General features: G+C 36.9%; 1 protein-coding gene across 1 annotated transcript in view; it reads left to right on the forward strand.

Annotated features, from left to right (window-relative positions):
* LOC110466325 (cleavage and polyadenylation specificity factor subunit 2-like) overlaps positions 1 to 18,794 on the forward strand; it is a 202,499-nt gene that overhangs the window by 131,795 nt on the left and 51,910 nt on the right. The window contains exon 10 of the mRNA XM_021522743.1: positions 11,066 to 11,233. Coding sequence (XP_021378418.1) covers positions 11,066 to 11,233 — 168 coding nt within the window. The remainder of the gene's footprint in view (positions 1 to 11,065; positions 11,234 to 18,794) is intronic.

Consider the following 18,794-nt stretch of genomic DNA (forward strand, 5'->3'; position numbering starts at 1 on the left):
GTTAGATATGGTTTAATTGGACCACTCCATTACCAGTTTACTGTCTATAGGCGACTCAACGAACATATAACTACTGTCTATAGACAACTCAATGTACATATAACTACTGTCTATAGATGACTCGACGTACATATAACTACTGTCTATAGATGACGCAACGTACATATAACTACTGTCTATAGATGATTAGACATACACATAACTACTGTCTATAGATGACTCGACACACATAACTACTGTCTATAGATGACTCGACGTACATAACTACTGTCTATAGATGACTCGATGTACATAACTACTGTCCTTAGATGACTCGACATACATAACTACTGTCTATCCAATCTCATGCAATCTCTTATATGCAAATTAATTCCTCAAACAATACAAATTAGCCATAATTATATGGCAGTTTAGCACCCTGGTTAGATATGGTTTAATTGGACCACTCAATTACCAGTTTACTGTCTATAGGCGACTCAACGAACATATAACTACTGTCTATAGACAACTCAACGTCCATATAACAACTGTCTATAGATGACTCAACGTACATGTAACTACTGTCTATAGATGACTCAACGTATATATAACAACTGTCTATAGATGACTCAACGAACATATAACTACTGTCTATAGACAACTCATCGTACATATAACTACTGTCTATAGACAATTCAAAGTACATTTAACAACTGTCTATAGACGACTCAAAGTACATATAACTACTGTCTATAGACACCTCAATGTACATATAACAACTGTCTATAGATGACTCAACGTACATGTAACTACGGTTTATAGACAACATAACTACTGTCTATAGACAACTCAACGTCCATATAACAACTGTCTATAGATGACTCAACGTACACATAACTACTGTCTATAGATGACTCAACGTATATATAACAACTGTCTATAGATGACTCAACGTACACATAACTACTGTCTATAGATGACTCAACATACATATAACTACGACTCAACGTACATATAACTACTGTCCATAGATGACTCGACATACACATAACTACTAATTGGACCACTCCATTACCAGTTTACTGTCTATAGGCGACTCAACGAACATATAACTACTGTCTATAGACAACTCATCGTACATATAACTACTGTCTATAGACAATTCAACTTACATTTAACAACTGTCTATAGACGACTCAAAGTACATATAACTACTGTCTATAGACACCTCAATGTACATATAACAACTGTCTATAGATGACTCAACGTACATATAACTTCTGTCTATAGACAACTCAACTTACATATAACAACTGTCTATAGATGACTCAACGAACATACAACTACTGTCTATAGACAACTCAACGTACATATAACTGTCTATAGATGACTCAACGTACATATAACTTCTGTCTATAGACAACTCAACTTACATATAACAACTGTCTATAGATGACTCAACGTACACATAACTACTGTCTATAGATGACTCAACATACATATAACTACGACTCAACGTACATATAACTACTGTCCATAGATGACTCGACATACACATAACTACTGTCTATAGATGACTCAACATACATATAACTACGACTCAACGTACATATAACTACTGTCCATAGATGACTCGACATACACATAACTACTAATTGGACCACTCCATTACCAGTTTACTGTCTATAGGCGACTCAACGAACATATAACTACTGTCTATAGACAACTCATCGTACATATAACTACTGTCTATAGACAATTCAAAGTACATTTAACAACTGTCTATAGACGACTCAAAGTACATATAACTACTGTCTATAGACACCTCAATGTACATATAACAACTGTCTATAGATGACTCAACGAACATATAACTACTGGCTATAGACAACTCAACATACATATAACTACTGTCTATAGATAACTCAATGAACATATAACTACTGTCTATAGACGACTCAAAGTACATATAACTACTGTCTATAGACAACTCAACATACATATAACTACTGTCTATAGATAACTCAATGAACATATAACTACTGTCTATAGACGACTCAAAGTACATATAACTACTGTCTATAGACAACTCAACGTACATATAACTACTGTCTATAGATGACTCAACGTACATATAACTACTGTCCATAGATGACTCAACGTATATATAACTACTGTCCATAGATGACTCAACGTACATATAACTTCTGTCTATAGACAACTCAACGTACATATAACAACTGTCTATAGATGAATCAACGTACATATAACTACTGCATATAGATGACTCAACGTACATGTAACTACGGTTTATAGACAACTCAACGTACATATCCCAACTGTCTATAGATGACTCAACGCACATGTAACTACGGTTTATAGACAACTCAACGTACATATCCCAACTGTCTATAGATGACTCAACGCACATGTAACTACGGTTTATAGACAACTCAACGTACATATCCCAACTGTCTATAGATGACTCAACGTATATATAACTACTGTCCATAAATGACTCAACGTACATATAACTTCTGTCTATAGACAACTCAACGTACATATCCCAACTGTCTATAGATGACTCAACGTACATACAACTACTGTCTATAGATGACTCAGCGTACATGTAACTACGGTTTATAGACAACTCAACGTACATATCCCAACTGTCTATAGATGACTCAACGTATATATAACTACTGTCAATAGATGACTCAACGTACATATATCTACTGTATATAGATGACTCAACGTGCCTGTAACTACGGTTTATAGACAACTCAACGTACATATAACTACTATATCTACTGTCTATAGACAACTCAACGTACATATAACTACTGTATATAGATGACTCAACGTACATGTAACTACTGTCTATAGATGACTCGACATACATAACTAATGTCTATAGATGACTCGACGGACATAACTACTGTCTATAGATGACTGACTCAATGTACATATAACTACTGTCTATAGGTGACTCAACGTACATGTAACTACGGTTTATAGACAACTCAACGTACATATCCCAACTGTCTATAGATGACTCAACGCACATGTAACTACGGTTTATAGACAACTCAACGTACATATAACTACTGTCAATAGATGACTCAACGTACATATATCTACTGTATATAGATGACTCAACGTGCCTGTAACTACGGTTTATAGACAACTCAACGTACATATAACAACTGTCTATAGATGACTCAAAGTGCATGTAACTACTGTCTATAGATGTCTCAACGTACATGTAACTACGGTTTATAGACAACTCAACGTACATATCCCAACTGTCTATAGATGACTCAACGCACATGTAACTACGGTTTATAGACAACTCAACGTACATATAACTACTGTCTATAGATGACTCGACATACATAACTACTGTCTATAGATGACTCAAAGTGCATGTAACTACTGTCTATAGATGACTCGACATACATAACTACTGTCTATAAATGACTCGACGGACATAAGTACTGTCTGTAGATGACTCAACGTACATGTAACTACTGTCTATAGCTGACTCGACATACATAACTACTGTCTATAAATGACTCGACGGACATAAGTACTGTCTGTAGATGACTCAACGTACATATAACTACTATAACTACTGTCTATAGACAACTCAACGTACATATAACTAGTGTCTATAGATGACTCAACATACATATAACTACTGTCTATATATGACTCAACGTACATATAACTACTATAACTACTGTCTATAGATGACTCAACGTACATATAACTACTGTCTATAGATGACTCAACATACATATAACTACTGTCTATAGATGACTCGACGCACATAACTACTGTCTATAGCTGACTCGACATACATAACTACTGTCTGTAGATGACTCAACGTATATATAACTACTGTCTATAGCTGACTCGACATACATAACTACTGTCTGTAGATGACTCAACGTACATGTAACTACTGTCTATAGTTGACTCAACGTACATGTAACTACTATAACAACTGTCTATGGATGACTCGACGGCCATAACTAAATTATCTATAGATGACTCGGCATACTTTACTACTGTCTATAGACAACTCAACGTACATATAACTCCTGTCTATAGATGACCCGTATACATAACTTCTGTCTATAGACAACTCAAAGTACATATAACTACTATAACTACTGTCTATAGATGACTCGACGGACATAACTACTGTCTATAGATGACTCAACATACATAACAACTGTCTATAGATGACTCGCATACATAACTACTGTCTATAGATGACTCGACATACTTTACTACTGTCTATAGATGACTCGACGGACATAACTACTGTCCATAGATGACTCGACGTACATAACTACTGTCCATAGATGACTCGACGTACATAACTTCTGTCTATAGATGACTCAACATACATAACTACTGTCTATAGATGACTCGACGTACATATCTTCTATCTATAGATGACTCGACGTACATAACTACTGTCCATAGATGACTCGACGTACATAACTTCTGTCTATAGATGACTCAACGTACATAACTACTGTCTATAGATGACTCGATGTACATAACTACTGTCCTTAGATGACTCGACATACATAACTACTGTCTATAGATGACTCGACGTACATAACTACTGTCTATAGATGACCTGACATACATAACTACTGTCTATAGATGACTCGACGTACATAACTACTGTCTATAGATGACTCGACGCACACAACTACTGTCTATAGATGACTCAACATACATAACTACTGTCTATAGATGACTCAACGTACATAACTACTGTCCTGCTGATAGCTGACCATAAATATTAAACACAAATTTTCTTAAATAATTGATTTCCACTGACATGGTCTTTTCTTGGTACCAATGAAACCTGTCATAACAGTCAAAATTTGTCTTGAGTAGTAAAACCTAACAGACAAATACCACAACAGAATATAACCTATTAATGTGCTGCCAGGGGAGATTATCTCAGCTGATATCCCTTCATGTTATCAGTTTCTGTTTAGCAGTTTTAGAACTTATTGATATTTATCTTCATATTTTGTCCATATATTATGTGTGCAGTGAAAGATGCATGTTTATCAGTTAAAAATATAGGCAATGCCAGATATTGTACATACAGTATATATGAAATTTATTATTGGATTCTCTCCCTTTGATATTTTACCTTGATGTTTCTTAACGTCTACCATAGCTGAATTCCATTGTTTTATTTTGTTTGTGGTACACAATGGAGTCTGGCACAGCACCACACGGCCCTCCCTGCCTGATTAGGATAAATCAGACAGGATTTTTTGTGGAATTTTGCATGTATAGATAATCGTATATGTCAAAGATGGGTTGCTGTGGTATATTGGTGAGGCTCCAGGGGTGCTTTGATTCCATTGCTAGGTTTGACGTAACACATTTGATCTTCATTATATCACTATTCTATGACACAAACACATAACAAACCAATGTACTCTTCAATTATAAACAGCTTTTCAACATTGCTCCACCAATTAACCTTCTCCAATTACACGCCAATAGCTTACTCTAGAAGTCACTGATTGTACAAGTGTAGTCATGTGACATGTGACTTACCGAACCCTTATCCGTCATTATAGCCCTTGTTTCTTGTTAACCAATAATTATCCTGCCACATCATATCTGCATCATTATATTATCATGTTTCCTATAGCTATAAAAATAAGTTACATTTGTTCCAAGTATGAGAAATGTTCTTTGTATATCTTTACTGTCATGATTTGGAAGGAATTCTTTTAGGTAGTTTATATTAGATCATTGTCCCAAATTACAAACAATCAAGCTGATATTCGTTCTCACATGCATTTTCTTAAATGATAAAAACGGAATATCTGGCAGCTAGTTTGGCAGCATTTAAATAGCTTACAAAAAAATTGTCATTTGGTATCACGGTCAAATTTTAATTTTGTAACAAGGTCAAATTTTAATTTTGTAACAAGGTCAAATTTTAATTTTGTATCAAGGTCAAGTTTTCATTTCGTATGTCAAATGCAAGTGCTGTATATAAATTATATGTCCTAAGTCTGAAGCTGTATGGTCTTTGATAATCAACCAATCTCTCCCATTTTCATACCTTATTTACTTTTCAGTGTTGAAGAAGTAAAACAAGTACTAAAGCACGAACAAAATGGTTTTGGTAGTTTGAGACATGCAAATGAATGAAAACAAATGAAAGCCTAAACATCTGTGCCAAACTGATGTTTTTTGTGGATCTTAGTATATATTGGTGTTTATTTACAGAAACAGATTCGGGGTTATGTTTAGGTTCAGCCCAGTGGTGGAGATCGGAGGTGTTAGAGACGCATGCAATTTGTGGTAGGGCCAATCGCCTCGTAGGCTACTTCTTTACCTGCTGTGTTCCCACAAACAAATAAATACAGCTGTTAAGCAGCTAGTTTTTTGGTGGCGAGATAAATAATCCAGATAATAGGCTGATATGTGTTTTCAAAGTAAATAAACCCTGATTGCAACGTACATCATCACCTACTGAAGTAGTTCACTAGAGGTGAAAGTGTTACACGTATCCAGTTTTCTTACCTTAGACCTAGCAGTATAGGTATACATAGATAACACAGCTATTAGTACATATGTTATTTATTTAGCATCATTGATAACAACAGCAGTACAGACAAAATCTGTACTGACAATAACAATTGTTATAAGGGATATAACTCTAGGTTACTGCCCTGTCACACTGAGCTAAAGGAAGACATCACACAATTAACTTATTGCTGTCATTTGAAGAAATCCTTCAACTGATATATCAGAATGTGTTTATCAATTTTCTGTGTGGTGTTCTGTATTTGAAGCTTAATTACTTACATCTTCTAAATACAATAATTTTGAAAGAACAGTAAAATTGAAATATTATTTTTACAAATGTCTTTATTAAAAAGCCCATACCAATTTAGTTCAGTTTGTTTTGGGTTATATAAAACATCCCCATAAGGAGTGTGTCCTAGTAGGGCTACTATATGTTGTAGGAATTTAAACCAAATGTTTTTTGCTAGGAAATATCAATTTCATCATATACAAACACAAAGTCATGCATATTTAGACTATAGAGTGACTGAACTGATGATAAACAACAATACCTTAGCCATGTACTGCTATGTAGAGTAGAGACTATGCTGTGTACTATTGTAGAGCTGACAGACTGTTGACTACAGTACATATTTATAGCTAAGGGACTGTACCAATTAACACTACCCTGATCACTATCACAATCTAATTCAATGTTTAACTTTCTTTTTAGAAACGATAATTGTTTTTTCCATTTAATCAATCATTTGGCCATGACTTGAGACAGGCAATTAGGACAACAGGTTCTGAGCGCCTTGTTTAATGCTAAATTAATGAGAAGGCATTATAATTAGATCGGCACCATAACAGAGTAATGAGCCTGAGTCAGGTGCTCTAGGGACAGATGGAGTTTACATGCATGTGATCGGACCACTTAACTTGCAGATTAATTACTTGTTAGACATAACCGCTTTATTAATCAGGGTTGATGAGTTTGTGATCCAGTGAGTACGACTGGTTTAATTACACGTTACACATTCCAGTAATATGTAACACTACATTACGGAGGCAATGATGGGTACCAGGAGTGGGATCTCTCCGTTTTATTTGCACCTGCACTTCAATGGCAAAGCCAGCTGGAAAGGGAGGAAGATGAAGGAGAGTTTCTGTGCCATACTTTTATAATATTGAGGCATTTGGCGAGATCTTTTACTTCAGTGAATATTGCATAAAGGAACGAGAGTTGTACTCACAGGACACTACACAATGTATATTGGCGATAAAAGGATTGAATTGCCACTTACTGAATAAATGCATTATGATATTGAATATGATAATGATAGCAACCATGTTGCTGGCCGTTCCAGATGCTGTATCACATTTTCCTGATGAAAATCTGATGACTTTCCTAGACTAGAGCTGCGGGAAGCCTGTAACTCAGTAATAAGGAAAAGTTCCGTTTTGGTTGATTGTCACAATCAATCAATTTGTGTCCCCAGCAACTGATTTATAAAAAGTGAAGAAAATGGGTTATATTTGAATCAAACATTATCCATCTTCAACAAAATCTGTCGGTAAATTGTGTAGACTAATTTTTAGTCTCTGCCTTTATTGTAGCATGCAAATGGGTTATAAAACGTAAATAAAAATGTTAACTGTTTATTGCAAAAAGTTGGATCAAGACAGCAAAAGGGGTTGTTAATTCCAGGTCTTCAACTCCAGTGTATCTTATAAATTGTGAGATTGTGAATTCCAATATTTCAGCTCCTGTATCTAATACATTGTATTGTAAAATGCCTCAACTATTGTTGGATTATGTATTCTGACTTTTTCTCGTTGTACCCTGCGATGTTAGAGAATGGGTGGGGTTTTTTCTCCATTTTTTGGAAAGTTTGCTGTTTGGTAATTTCTATATAAATGATGTCTAATATATATTAGACAAAGTTCAACAAATCTTCGAAGAATTGATGTCAGTTAAGTTTGACAGGAAGCTGTTTGGTTTATTCACCGTCTGACTGAAGAACAAGTGGAAGAGTAATATTATGTACACTTATGCATTTGAACAACTACTTATTTTTACTATCAATTTATTTAAAAACTGCAAAATCAGCACCATAAATATTGATTATTGCGTGAGAACGGTGACAGTTCGGTAGCACTATGGGTTAGCCACAGATTTGTACTGATTTCAAGTCATTTAAAAATGCTTATTTATGGAAAAGCACAAACAATCAAACCCTATCCAGATTGTACTAATACCTTTTGCACAGATGCCATGTTTTGTGACAGAAAAAGAAAACAATTTGTTGGGTGAATTTTGGGGAAGAGGTGCTCAAGTGTGACACCAGACTGCACTGTTGGAGTGTAGAAATAATCACTATGGATGAAGGTGAAGGGAGATGTTCCAGAAAAGAAAATGTGTACTAATTAAAGCAGGATTTTCCCCACACAAACGTCATTAGGAAGAGAGTTAGGGTGACGACATATGTATAACTTACGGTCCCGTGAGAATTGTGCCATGGCTTGTTTACTTATTCATCATTAACTAGTTACACCACAGTTAAGGTACAGCTTGGTAGCCCTGTCTTACCATGTCTGTATATACCAAGGTACAGCTTGGTAGCCCTGTCTTACCATGTCTATATATACCAAGGTACAGCTTGGTAGCCCTGTCTTACCATGTCTATATATACCAAGGTACAGCTTGGTAGCCCTGTCTTACCATGTCTATATATACCAAGGTACAGCTTGGTAGCCCTGTCTTACCATGTCTTTATATACCAAGATAGCGACATGCTCAAATATTGCTTACTCAAGTCATATTCAGTACAACACTACCAACACAAGGTTGGATGACTTGCAATAATTTGAACAACTTAGACATTTCATTCTGCTGCAAAGAATGCAAAGATCAATTCTAAGGTCACGACCTTGCTATTGAAAATCATGTTATGACAGGACAATGTTGTTATAACGATACATGGCCTTGTTATTGTTATATAGTTAACCTTCTTATACTGCCACCATTATCTCCACCCAAATGTTGGTTGATGTACAAGCCACCCTTCTATTGTAGCCTTTATATTACTAGCCATGACCTTCTCTTATAACCTGTACTAATCCATTATTGTGCTATCATAACCTTATTACTAGCCATGACCTTCTCTTATACCCTGTACTAATCCATTTCTGTGCCATCATAACCTTATTACTTGCCATGACCTTCTCTTATAACCTGTGCTAATCCATTACTGTACTATCATAACCTTATTCCTAGCCATGACCTTCTCATCTAACCTGTACTAATCCATTTCTGTGCCATCATAACCTTATTACTAGCCACGACCTTCTCCTCTAACCTGAACTAAACCATTACTGTGCTATCGTATCCTTATTGCTAGCCATGGCCTTCTCTTCTAACCTGGACTAATCCATTACTGTGCTATCATAACCTGTACTAATCCATTACTGTGCTATCATAACCTTATTACTAGCCATTGCCTTCTCTTCTAACCTGTACTAATCCATTATTGTGCTGTCATGACCTTATTACTAGCCATGACCTTCTCCTCTAACCTGTACTAATCCATTACTGTGCTATCATAACCTTATTACTTGCCATGACCTTCTCTTCTAACCTGTACCAATCCATTACTGTGCTATCACAACCTTATTACTAGCCATGACCTTCTCCTCTAACCTGTACTAATCCATTACTGTGCCATCATAACCTTATTACTAGCCATGACCTTCTCCTCTAACCTGTACTAATCCATTACTGTGCTATCGTAACCTTATTACTAGCCATGACCTTCTCTTATAACCTGTACTTATCCATTGCTGTGCTATCACAACCTTATTACTAGCCATGACCTTCTCTTCTAACCTGTACTAATCCATTACTGTGCCATCATAACCTTATTACTAGCCATGACCTTCTCTTCTAACCTGTACTAATCCATTACTGTGCCATCATAACCTTATTACTAGCCATGACCTTCTCTTATAACCTGTACTAATCCATTCCTGTGCTATCATAACCTTATTACTAGCCATGACCTTCTCTTATAACCTGTACTAATTCATTACTGTGCTATCATAACCTGTACTAATCCATTACTGTGCTATCATAACCTTATTACTAGCCATTACCTTGTTATCATAACCTTATTACTAGCCATGACCTTGTTATTGTAACCTGTATTAAGCCCTGACCATATGTTATCATAACCTGTATTCAGCCTGACCATATGTTATCATAACCTGCATTCAGCCTGACAATATGTTATCATAACCTGTATTAAGCCCTGACCTTGTTATCATAACCTGTATTTATAGCCATGACCTGGTTACTGTAACCTGTATTTATGGCATGACCTGTTTACCTTAACCTGTATTTATAGCCATGACCTGGTTACTGTAACCTGTTTTTAGCCATGACCTTGTTATGGTAACCTGTATTAAGTCATAACATGGTTATCATAACCTATATTAACTCATGACCTTGTTATTCCAGGTGGTGCTTTCCAGTGTTCCAGATCTGCAATGTGGCTTCTCTCGCGACCTCTTTGTGGCATGGTGTGGCAGCGCAAAGAACAGTATAATCCTGACCAATCGTACATCTCCTGGCACTCTCGCCCGACAACTCATTGACAATCCTGAAAACAAGACTGTTACTATGGAGGTAAGACATATGTCATTATACAAGAAGACAACAGTTCAGTTTCATAAACAAAACATATCTTTTCTGGAGAACTTTTATTTGGCAGAGGGATTTGGGGTATATTGGTTTATTTAAATTTGGAACATAAATCAAGAAAAACATTAAAAAGAATATCTAGAGATTAGATTTGAATAAAACAATTAATTATTGGTATGGAGTGCAGTGGAAATAATAACATTTTCTGTCGTATTTTATATAATGATTGCTGTTTTACAGGATGAATTGTTTGTTCAGTATGATAGTTGATATTGTGTGAAATGTTAGGAACATAGCCATGTTCTCATAGCCAACAATTTTATGTACAGACACTTTAATTTAAAATCCTTTTTAAGATTATAATATCTATGACCTTGTCAAGAAAATGTCAGCCGGTCTCCAGACTTACGATTACCTCTAAAGACTGAAATAGCTCGTTAAAAGGCAGCACCAATTTCTCCTGATAGCTGATGGACAGTCAACCATTATTAAGCAGCCATAATATCTCAAGGGCAAACGTTTTGTAACTAATGCAGCAGGTAGCTAACTCCTATACCTTACAATAGGGGGCCATGTTTTAGTGGTTTTTCAAGTGTCCTGGAAGGTCCTAAGGTCCTATATTGACCTCCTTACATATTCACATATAGCCAGGTTCTGGCTCTCAATATCATGTTGGCTCAGTATTCGAGCAGAAATCCATGCACCACTGTGCAATTTCCCATCCAGCTGAGCCATAGTTTGTTAACAGGAAAGAGAATTTCGGAACATTTTCCTGTATAATGTTATAACTGTTTGGTGATTAACTATGGAGCTGCAGGTGCTACCTCTGTCTAAACAATAGTAACACCTGCACGGTACAAGTAGTCTAAACAATAGTAACACCTGCACGGTACAAGTAGTCTAAACCATAGTAACACCTGCACGGTACAAGCAGTCTAAACCATAGTAACACCTGCACGGTACAAGCAGTCTAAACCATAGTAACACCTGCACGGTACAAGTAGTCTAACACATAGTAACACCTGCACGGTACAAGTAGTCTAACACATAGTAACTGTACACCTGCACGGTACAAGTAGTCTAACACATAGTAACACCTGCACGGTACAAGTAGTCTAACACATAGTAACACCTGCACGGTACAAGTAGTCTAACATATTATTATTTTTATTGATTTTGAGCTGACTCTGATTGGCTGAAACAACATCATGTGACCACCTGTAAAGGTAGTTATAAACCTGAGTGGTTTGCAGGTGTTCAAAAAAGTTGGTAGAACAAGTGTTATTGACCTGCTATAAATAGATTCTGGAACAGGTGTTCAAAAAAGTTGGTAGAAAAATTGTTATTGACCTGCTATAAAAAGATTCTGGAATTTTTGTAAAAAAGTTGGTAGAAAAAGTGTTATTGACCTGCTATAAACAGATTCTGGAAAAAAAATGGGGAAAAAAATGGAAAACTATATTTTTGTACATTTTTTTCTTCAATTTTGAAAAAATCAATTAAAATAATAAAACNATAATACATGAATACCAGCCTGGTCAGTAAAACAGACTGATGAGGAAATACTGTGGTTGATAGAATTCAAACAGTCAATATAGAGAAGGCCATACCGCTTTCTATCAATCACATTGTCTCTGTTTTATATTTTCTTTTTCTCGTAACATGCTTGCTGCAATATTCAAGACAATATTTAATATACGTGTAAAACCAAGCTCATTCATCCAGCCACCACTTAAAAGGTTGTGCAAATGTATCCAGACAGTTATTTTAGTGGGATAGACTTTATGCGACCTTTATATATAGACATGTTTAAGAGTGGAAGTAATTATAGAGAAATGAATTTTGTTCGATTTAGAAAGAAAAAAGTCTTTCTGTAATTTATATGACTCTGTGTAATACTGTGGGGTAGTGATCAGGTTATTTCATGCTTTTTAGGGGTTTTTTTCAGGCACCTGATTCCTACTCTGTTTGGTTGTCATGGTGATGAGACTGATAATTCAAATCCAAGATTTTTGTTGTGAATACTGTCAAAGTTAAAGGCGTTTTGTTTGTGCCCACTATACAAGGATCAGTTGAAAGAATTTAACTTGCATGTTCCTGTTTCTAGGGAATCTTTACGGAAAAACAATTCTTTGTTGTCTACCATGCTCACTGATGGATTTGATGTGCATTGAGAGCTATTTAGTTAAGTTTTGATCTTTTCTTAATAACACAATTAATGCTCATTTGTCAGTAAATGAACACAAATTAAACAGATACAAACCAACCATTACATCTACAGTACTAAAAATAAGGTCAGTCCAGCCATTAGTCCTTAAGGCAAAGGATACCACTTCATCAGTTATAATCACAAAGAAGAGTTCCTCTCTGAGTTTTCTTGACTTGGAGTATTCTCCCTTCAATATAAAAGTTGAAATAAACAAAAGCAAGCTATTCTGGCTTAGAGTAACTTCCCCTGTCAACTTTGTCATAGGTTTTGGGGTCTGTAAACTTGATATTTATTTTGATGTTTTGCTTTTATAATTCCTTAACAACAGCATTGAAAAGGCATTAGTAAAAATATCAAGTTGGACCCGTGCAGTTTTTATGTTGTTTTTCTGTTGTTGTTTTTCTATTTGCAAACAGTTAAATTTTGAACAATCTTAATTCAAGAAAATACTTGGCCGCATGTGATTTTCATGGAAAACTTCTTTTGAAAAGGATTTAACAAATATTTCTTAATAGTGGCAATGGTAATACATGGAATACAGTTTTAAACTTGTTGGTACCCTTTACCTTAAACAAATGTCAGTCCAATGAGGACACACAATGACACTCAATGCTCCCACATCATGACTGTAAGAGGCAACTAATATGGGGCCTCCTGCAGAATTGGGGGTGGGTTTTTTTCCTTGTTTTCTATTGAGGGGACATTGAAGAAATCAAGAATAGACCTGCAGGATCAGGGCTTTCCTTACATGTCTGCTAGGATCGAAGGGTTTTCCTTACATGTCTGCTAGGATTGAAGGGTTTTCCTTACATGTCTGCTAGGATCGAAGGGTTTTCCTTACATGTCTGCTAGGATGGAAGGGGACAGGATAGAGACTAGAATTGACCTATGGTTATTTACTCTTTTTCCATTGTATTGGTCTGTGCGTTGGTGTTTTAATGTCCTTAAAATACAGTAGCTGTTTTAGAATCCTAGCTTTTGCGGCTCACGGTTAAGTTAAGATGGCGTTGATTCATCATCACCGGTGGTAATGTCATATTATTCCAGCAGAAGGCGTTAAACTGTTCCTGTTCGAATTGCACAACCTGGAATATTGGCATGATTACCTGGCATCCTGGTTGCAGCTTACCAAAACCTTGGGAAAAACAGTTCATAATTTGTGCTTGTTTGTGATAATGGTCAATCAAAACACTCTTCGTCATCCGGAGAATGATAAACTTGGCATTAAGCTGTCCAGGCACTTCCTGTCTTCTGCTTCCTCTTCGCACATTTATTTTCATGGCGTAATTGCAGGGCAGCCATGATTGCATGAAACTTCTGACCTTAGGCGGACATGCTGGAACTTCCTGTCTAGACAACACGTAAAACAAAGGCTGTCCCCATAGTGTCGTAATGCTGTGTGACATCATTAAGGCCGAGTATGAGGTTTTTATCTTACAGCCAATTAAAGACAACAGTTGAACAAAAGTATTGCAGCATTTGTCATTTATTATACAACTCATTCTCTTACCTCGTACAAAGTACTATGGTGAGCTTATTTCTTCTCCCAAACTAGTAAGCAGATTTCAACCAGATTATGTTTGTAGCATATTTAACTTACTGTGATCGAAGGTTTACTAAGCAGATTTCAATCAAATTATGTTTGTAGCATATTTAACTTTCTGTGATCGAAGGTTTACTAAGCAGATCTCAATCAAATTATGTTTGAAGCATATTTAACTTACTGTGATCGAAGGTTAACTAAGCATATTTCAATCAAATTATGTTTGTAGCATATTTAACTAACGGGGATCAAAGGTTTACTAAGCATATTTCAATCAAATTATGTTTGTAGCATATTTAACTTACTGTGATCGAAGGTTAACTAAGCATATTTCAATCAAATTATGTTTGTAGCATATTTAACTAACGGTGATCAAATGTTTTACAAATAAAGGGTCTGTATGCTAGTTGTATACTAAGTTTCTACCTTGACACAACATGAGGTTTCCTTACACTAAGTTAGTTACGCATGCAGACATTTTGCCCCTGTGCAAATCAGCACACAGATATGGAAATATATCAAAATTATATATTTATCAAAAGTTAAATACCTGAACATTTCATTTATCTAAAAAAATTGTCATCAGTTCCTTATTAAACTCCTTCAGTGGCCCAGTAGTTAGCCGGAACTTATTTTAGATGGGAACTACAAACGTATGAAACACTTGCTGATTGGCTGATTTAGTTGTGTGAGTCCTTAAATTATAACTGTTGAGGGAGTGAGCAGCTTTTAGTTATCCCCCTGAGATACAGAACTGATAAGTGATTTAGTAAGCTAGGGTTTCTGGAGTACTTCCTAAAACATTGTAAGGTGTTTATGTTTGTATATCATTGTCTATATGTGCTCTAAACTGCTCCAAATCATGATATCTTAATTACATTTCCATTGATTCTTCCTCCTGTGTTCTTTTGCTCATTTTTCATCTCTGCTATTTTGTGTAACAGTAAAGGGAGTGTACAGCAATCTGGAAGGCTTCAGCTCTTTGTTTTTATGTATTGTTTGTGTTGTTTTTCAAAAAGTGCCCTTCTCTTTAATGCATTTTAATGCCACATCTGGGGACAAAAAGGCTTGAGTGGCATGTCAACCTGGTGAATTGTTTTGCAACAGAATACTTTTGAAATTCCAGACCAAGTAAATATGGTTACACTGTAAATAGCATACCATATGACCAGAGATCTGACCATGGAATGACCAGATAAATGCCCCATGTTTTAATACAATGCTGTTACACTAGAGATGGTTGCCCTATAATGACACCAGATACAGTGGCCCCGTAATCAACACACTGTAAGACCTGTTGGTACAGTGTTAATACTGTGCTGTAAGACTAGAGATGGTCGCCCTATGATGACACCAGATACAGTGGCCCCGTAAACAACACACTTTAAGACCTGTAACACTAGACAAAGTACTTCTGTCAAAAAAAAGAACCAGAAATACAATGCCGGTTTTGAGAATAGTGTGATATTTTCAGCAGGACAGTAAGTCCCAGAAGAAAAGTTTTACATGAACGGATTGTAGGAATATTCTCTCCTCTCCCATGAATCTTTCAATCAACCAATGACAGTCGTAGGATCAGGGGGCCCTGTGATGGTGTATTAGGGCTGTAAGTAGTTCTAAGTGACGTTATAACCAGTCTGTTACATCACAGTTCCAGGATAACTTGTGTCCCTATAGACAAGTGTCGGGGAAATAGTGTGTCAGGGAGGCACACATCCGTATAAACCCTGACAGGACACATGAATTGGCAACAAACATCGCTGACACAATGACAGGATCAACCCATTTCACCACAAACCAACATTGATTCAGAACTATGAAACCTTGCTTTAAAGTTTTAAGACATAATCGCCAGGGATTTGTATTAATTACTTGTCTCAACCTTCTGTAATTGCGAAAAGATTACTAATTATGCTATGTGCTCAGTGACTATGTATGATTAGTGAGTGGCAGTCCGATAAGATAAACTATGGAATCAATGTAATGTGTTTATTCTGGATTGTCTCCTCTTTCCTGCTGTGTCCTCCAAAGAGACCAACTTTTATCATGCCGTCCCCATTACAACAACTGGAACCTCTAGCGTTTCTCTTCTCTGTCACTGACATTCTTCTTTTCCTCTGGTTATCTCATTTTCAGAATAAGGTGACTTGTTTAAACTGGAATCATTTTGGTGCAATAACTGTATAATAAGCAACCCCTACACAATCTTTTACCCTCTGGGTGATGATTTGGTTGTCTTACCCTCTGCAGAGCCTCGGGTTAGACAAGCAAAACTATCAACCCTCGGGAAGGAGATTTCTCTGTCACAACCAAAAGGTGGGGAAAGATTTTATTATTAACATGACCTTAACTGTTGTGTAGACAACACTGTCACATGACTTTAGCTGTTTGTGGACACCACTGTCACATGACTTGAGCTGCATTGTGGACACCACTGTCACATGACTTGAGCTGTTTTGTGGACACCACTGTCACATGACCTTGACTGTTTTGTGGACACCACTGTCACACGACCTTGACTGTTTTGTGGACACCACAATCACATGACCTTGACTATTTTGTGAACACCACAATCACATGACCTTGACTGTTTTGTGGACACCACTGTCACATGACCTTGACTGTTTTGTGGACACCACTGTCACATGACCTGAGCTGTTTTGTTGACACCACTGTCACATGACCTTGACTGTTTTGTGGACACCACTGTCACATGACCTTGACTGTTTTGTGGACGCCACCGCCACATGACCTTGACTGTCTTATGGACGCCACCGCCACATGACCTTGACTGTCTTATGGACACCAACGCCACATGACCTTGACTATTTTGTGGACATCACAGTCACATGACTAGCTGTTTTGTGGACACCACTGTCACATGACTTTAGCTGTTTGTGTTCACCTCTGTCACATGACTTTAGCTGTTTGTGGACACCACTGTCACATGACTTGAGCTGCATTGTGGACACCACTGTCACATGACTTGAGCTGTTTTGTGGACACCACTGTCACATGACCTTGACTGTTTTGTGGACACCACTGTCATATGACCTTGACTGTTTTGTGGACACCACTGTCACATGACTTAAGCTGTTTGTGGACACCACAGCCACATGACCTTGACTGTTTTGTGGACACCACCATCACATGACCTTAACTGTTTTGTGGATACCACAGTCACATGACCTTGACTGTTTTGTGTACACCACTGCCACATGACCTTGACTATTTTGTGGACAACACACTCACATGACTAGCTGTTTTGTGGACACCACAGTCACATGACTTTAGCTGTTTGTGGACACCACTGTCACATGACTTTAGCTGTTTTGCGGACACCACTGTCACATGACTAGCTGTTTTGTGGACACCACAGTCACATGACTAGCTGTTTTGTGGACACCACGTGCACAGTCACATGACTTAAGCTGTTGTGTAGACACCACAGTCACATGACTAGCTGTTTTGTGGACACCACAGTCACATGACTTCAGCTATTGTGTAGACACCACCATCACATGACCTTGACTGTCTTGTGGACACCACCACCACATGACCTTGACTATTTGTGGACACCACTGTCACATGACTTAAGCTGTTGTGTAGACACCACCATCACATGACCTGGACTGTTTTGTGGACACCACTGTCACATGACAATAGCTATTGTGTAGACACCACTGTCACATGACTTTAGCTGTTTTGTGGACACCACCACCACATGACCTTGACTGTTTTTTGGACACCACCACCACATGACCTTGACTATTTGTGGACACCACTGTCACATG

The sequence above is a fragment of the Mizuhopecten yessoensis genome, unplaced genomic scaffold (genome assembly GCF_002113885.1).
Source record: "Mizuhopecten yessoensis strain PY_sf001 unplaced genomic scaffold, ASM211388v2 scaffold11131, whole genome shotgun sequence".
NCBI classification, from domain to species: domain Eukaryota; kingdom Metazoa; phylum Mollusca; class Bivalvia; order Pectinida; family Pectinidae; genus Mizuhopecten; species Mizuhopecten yessoensis.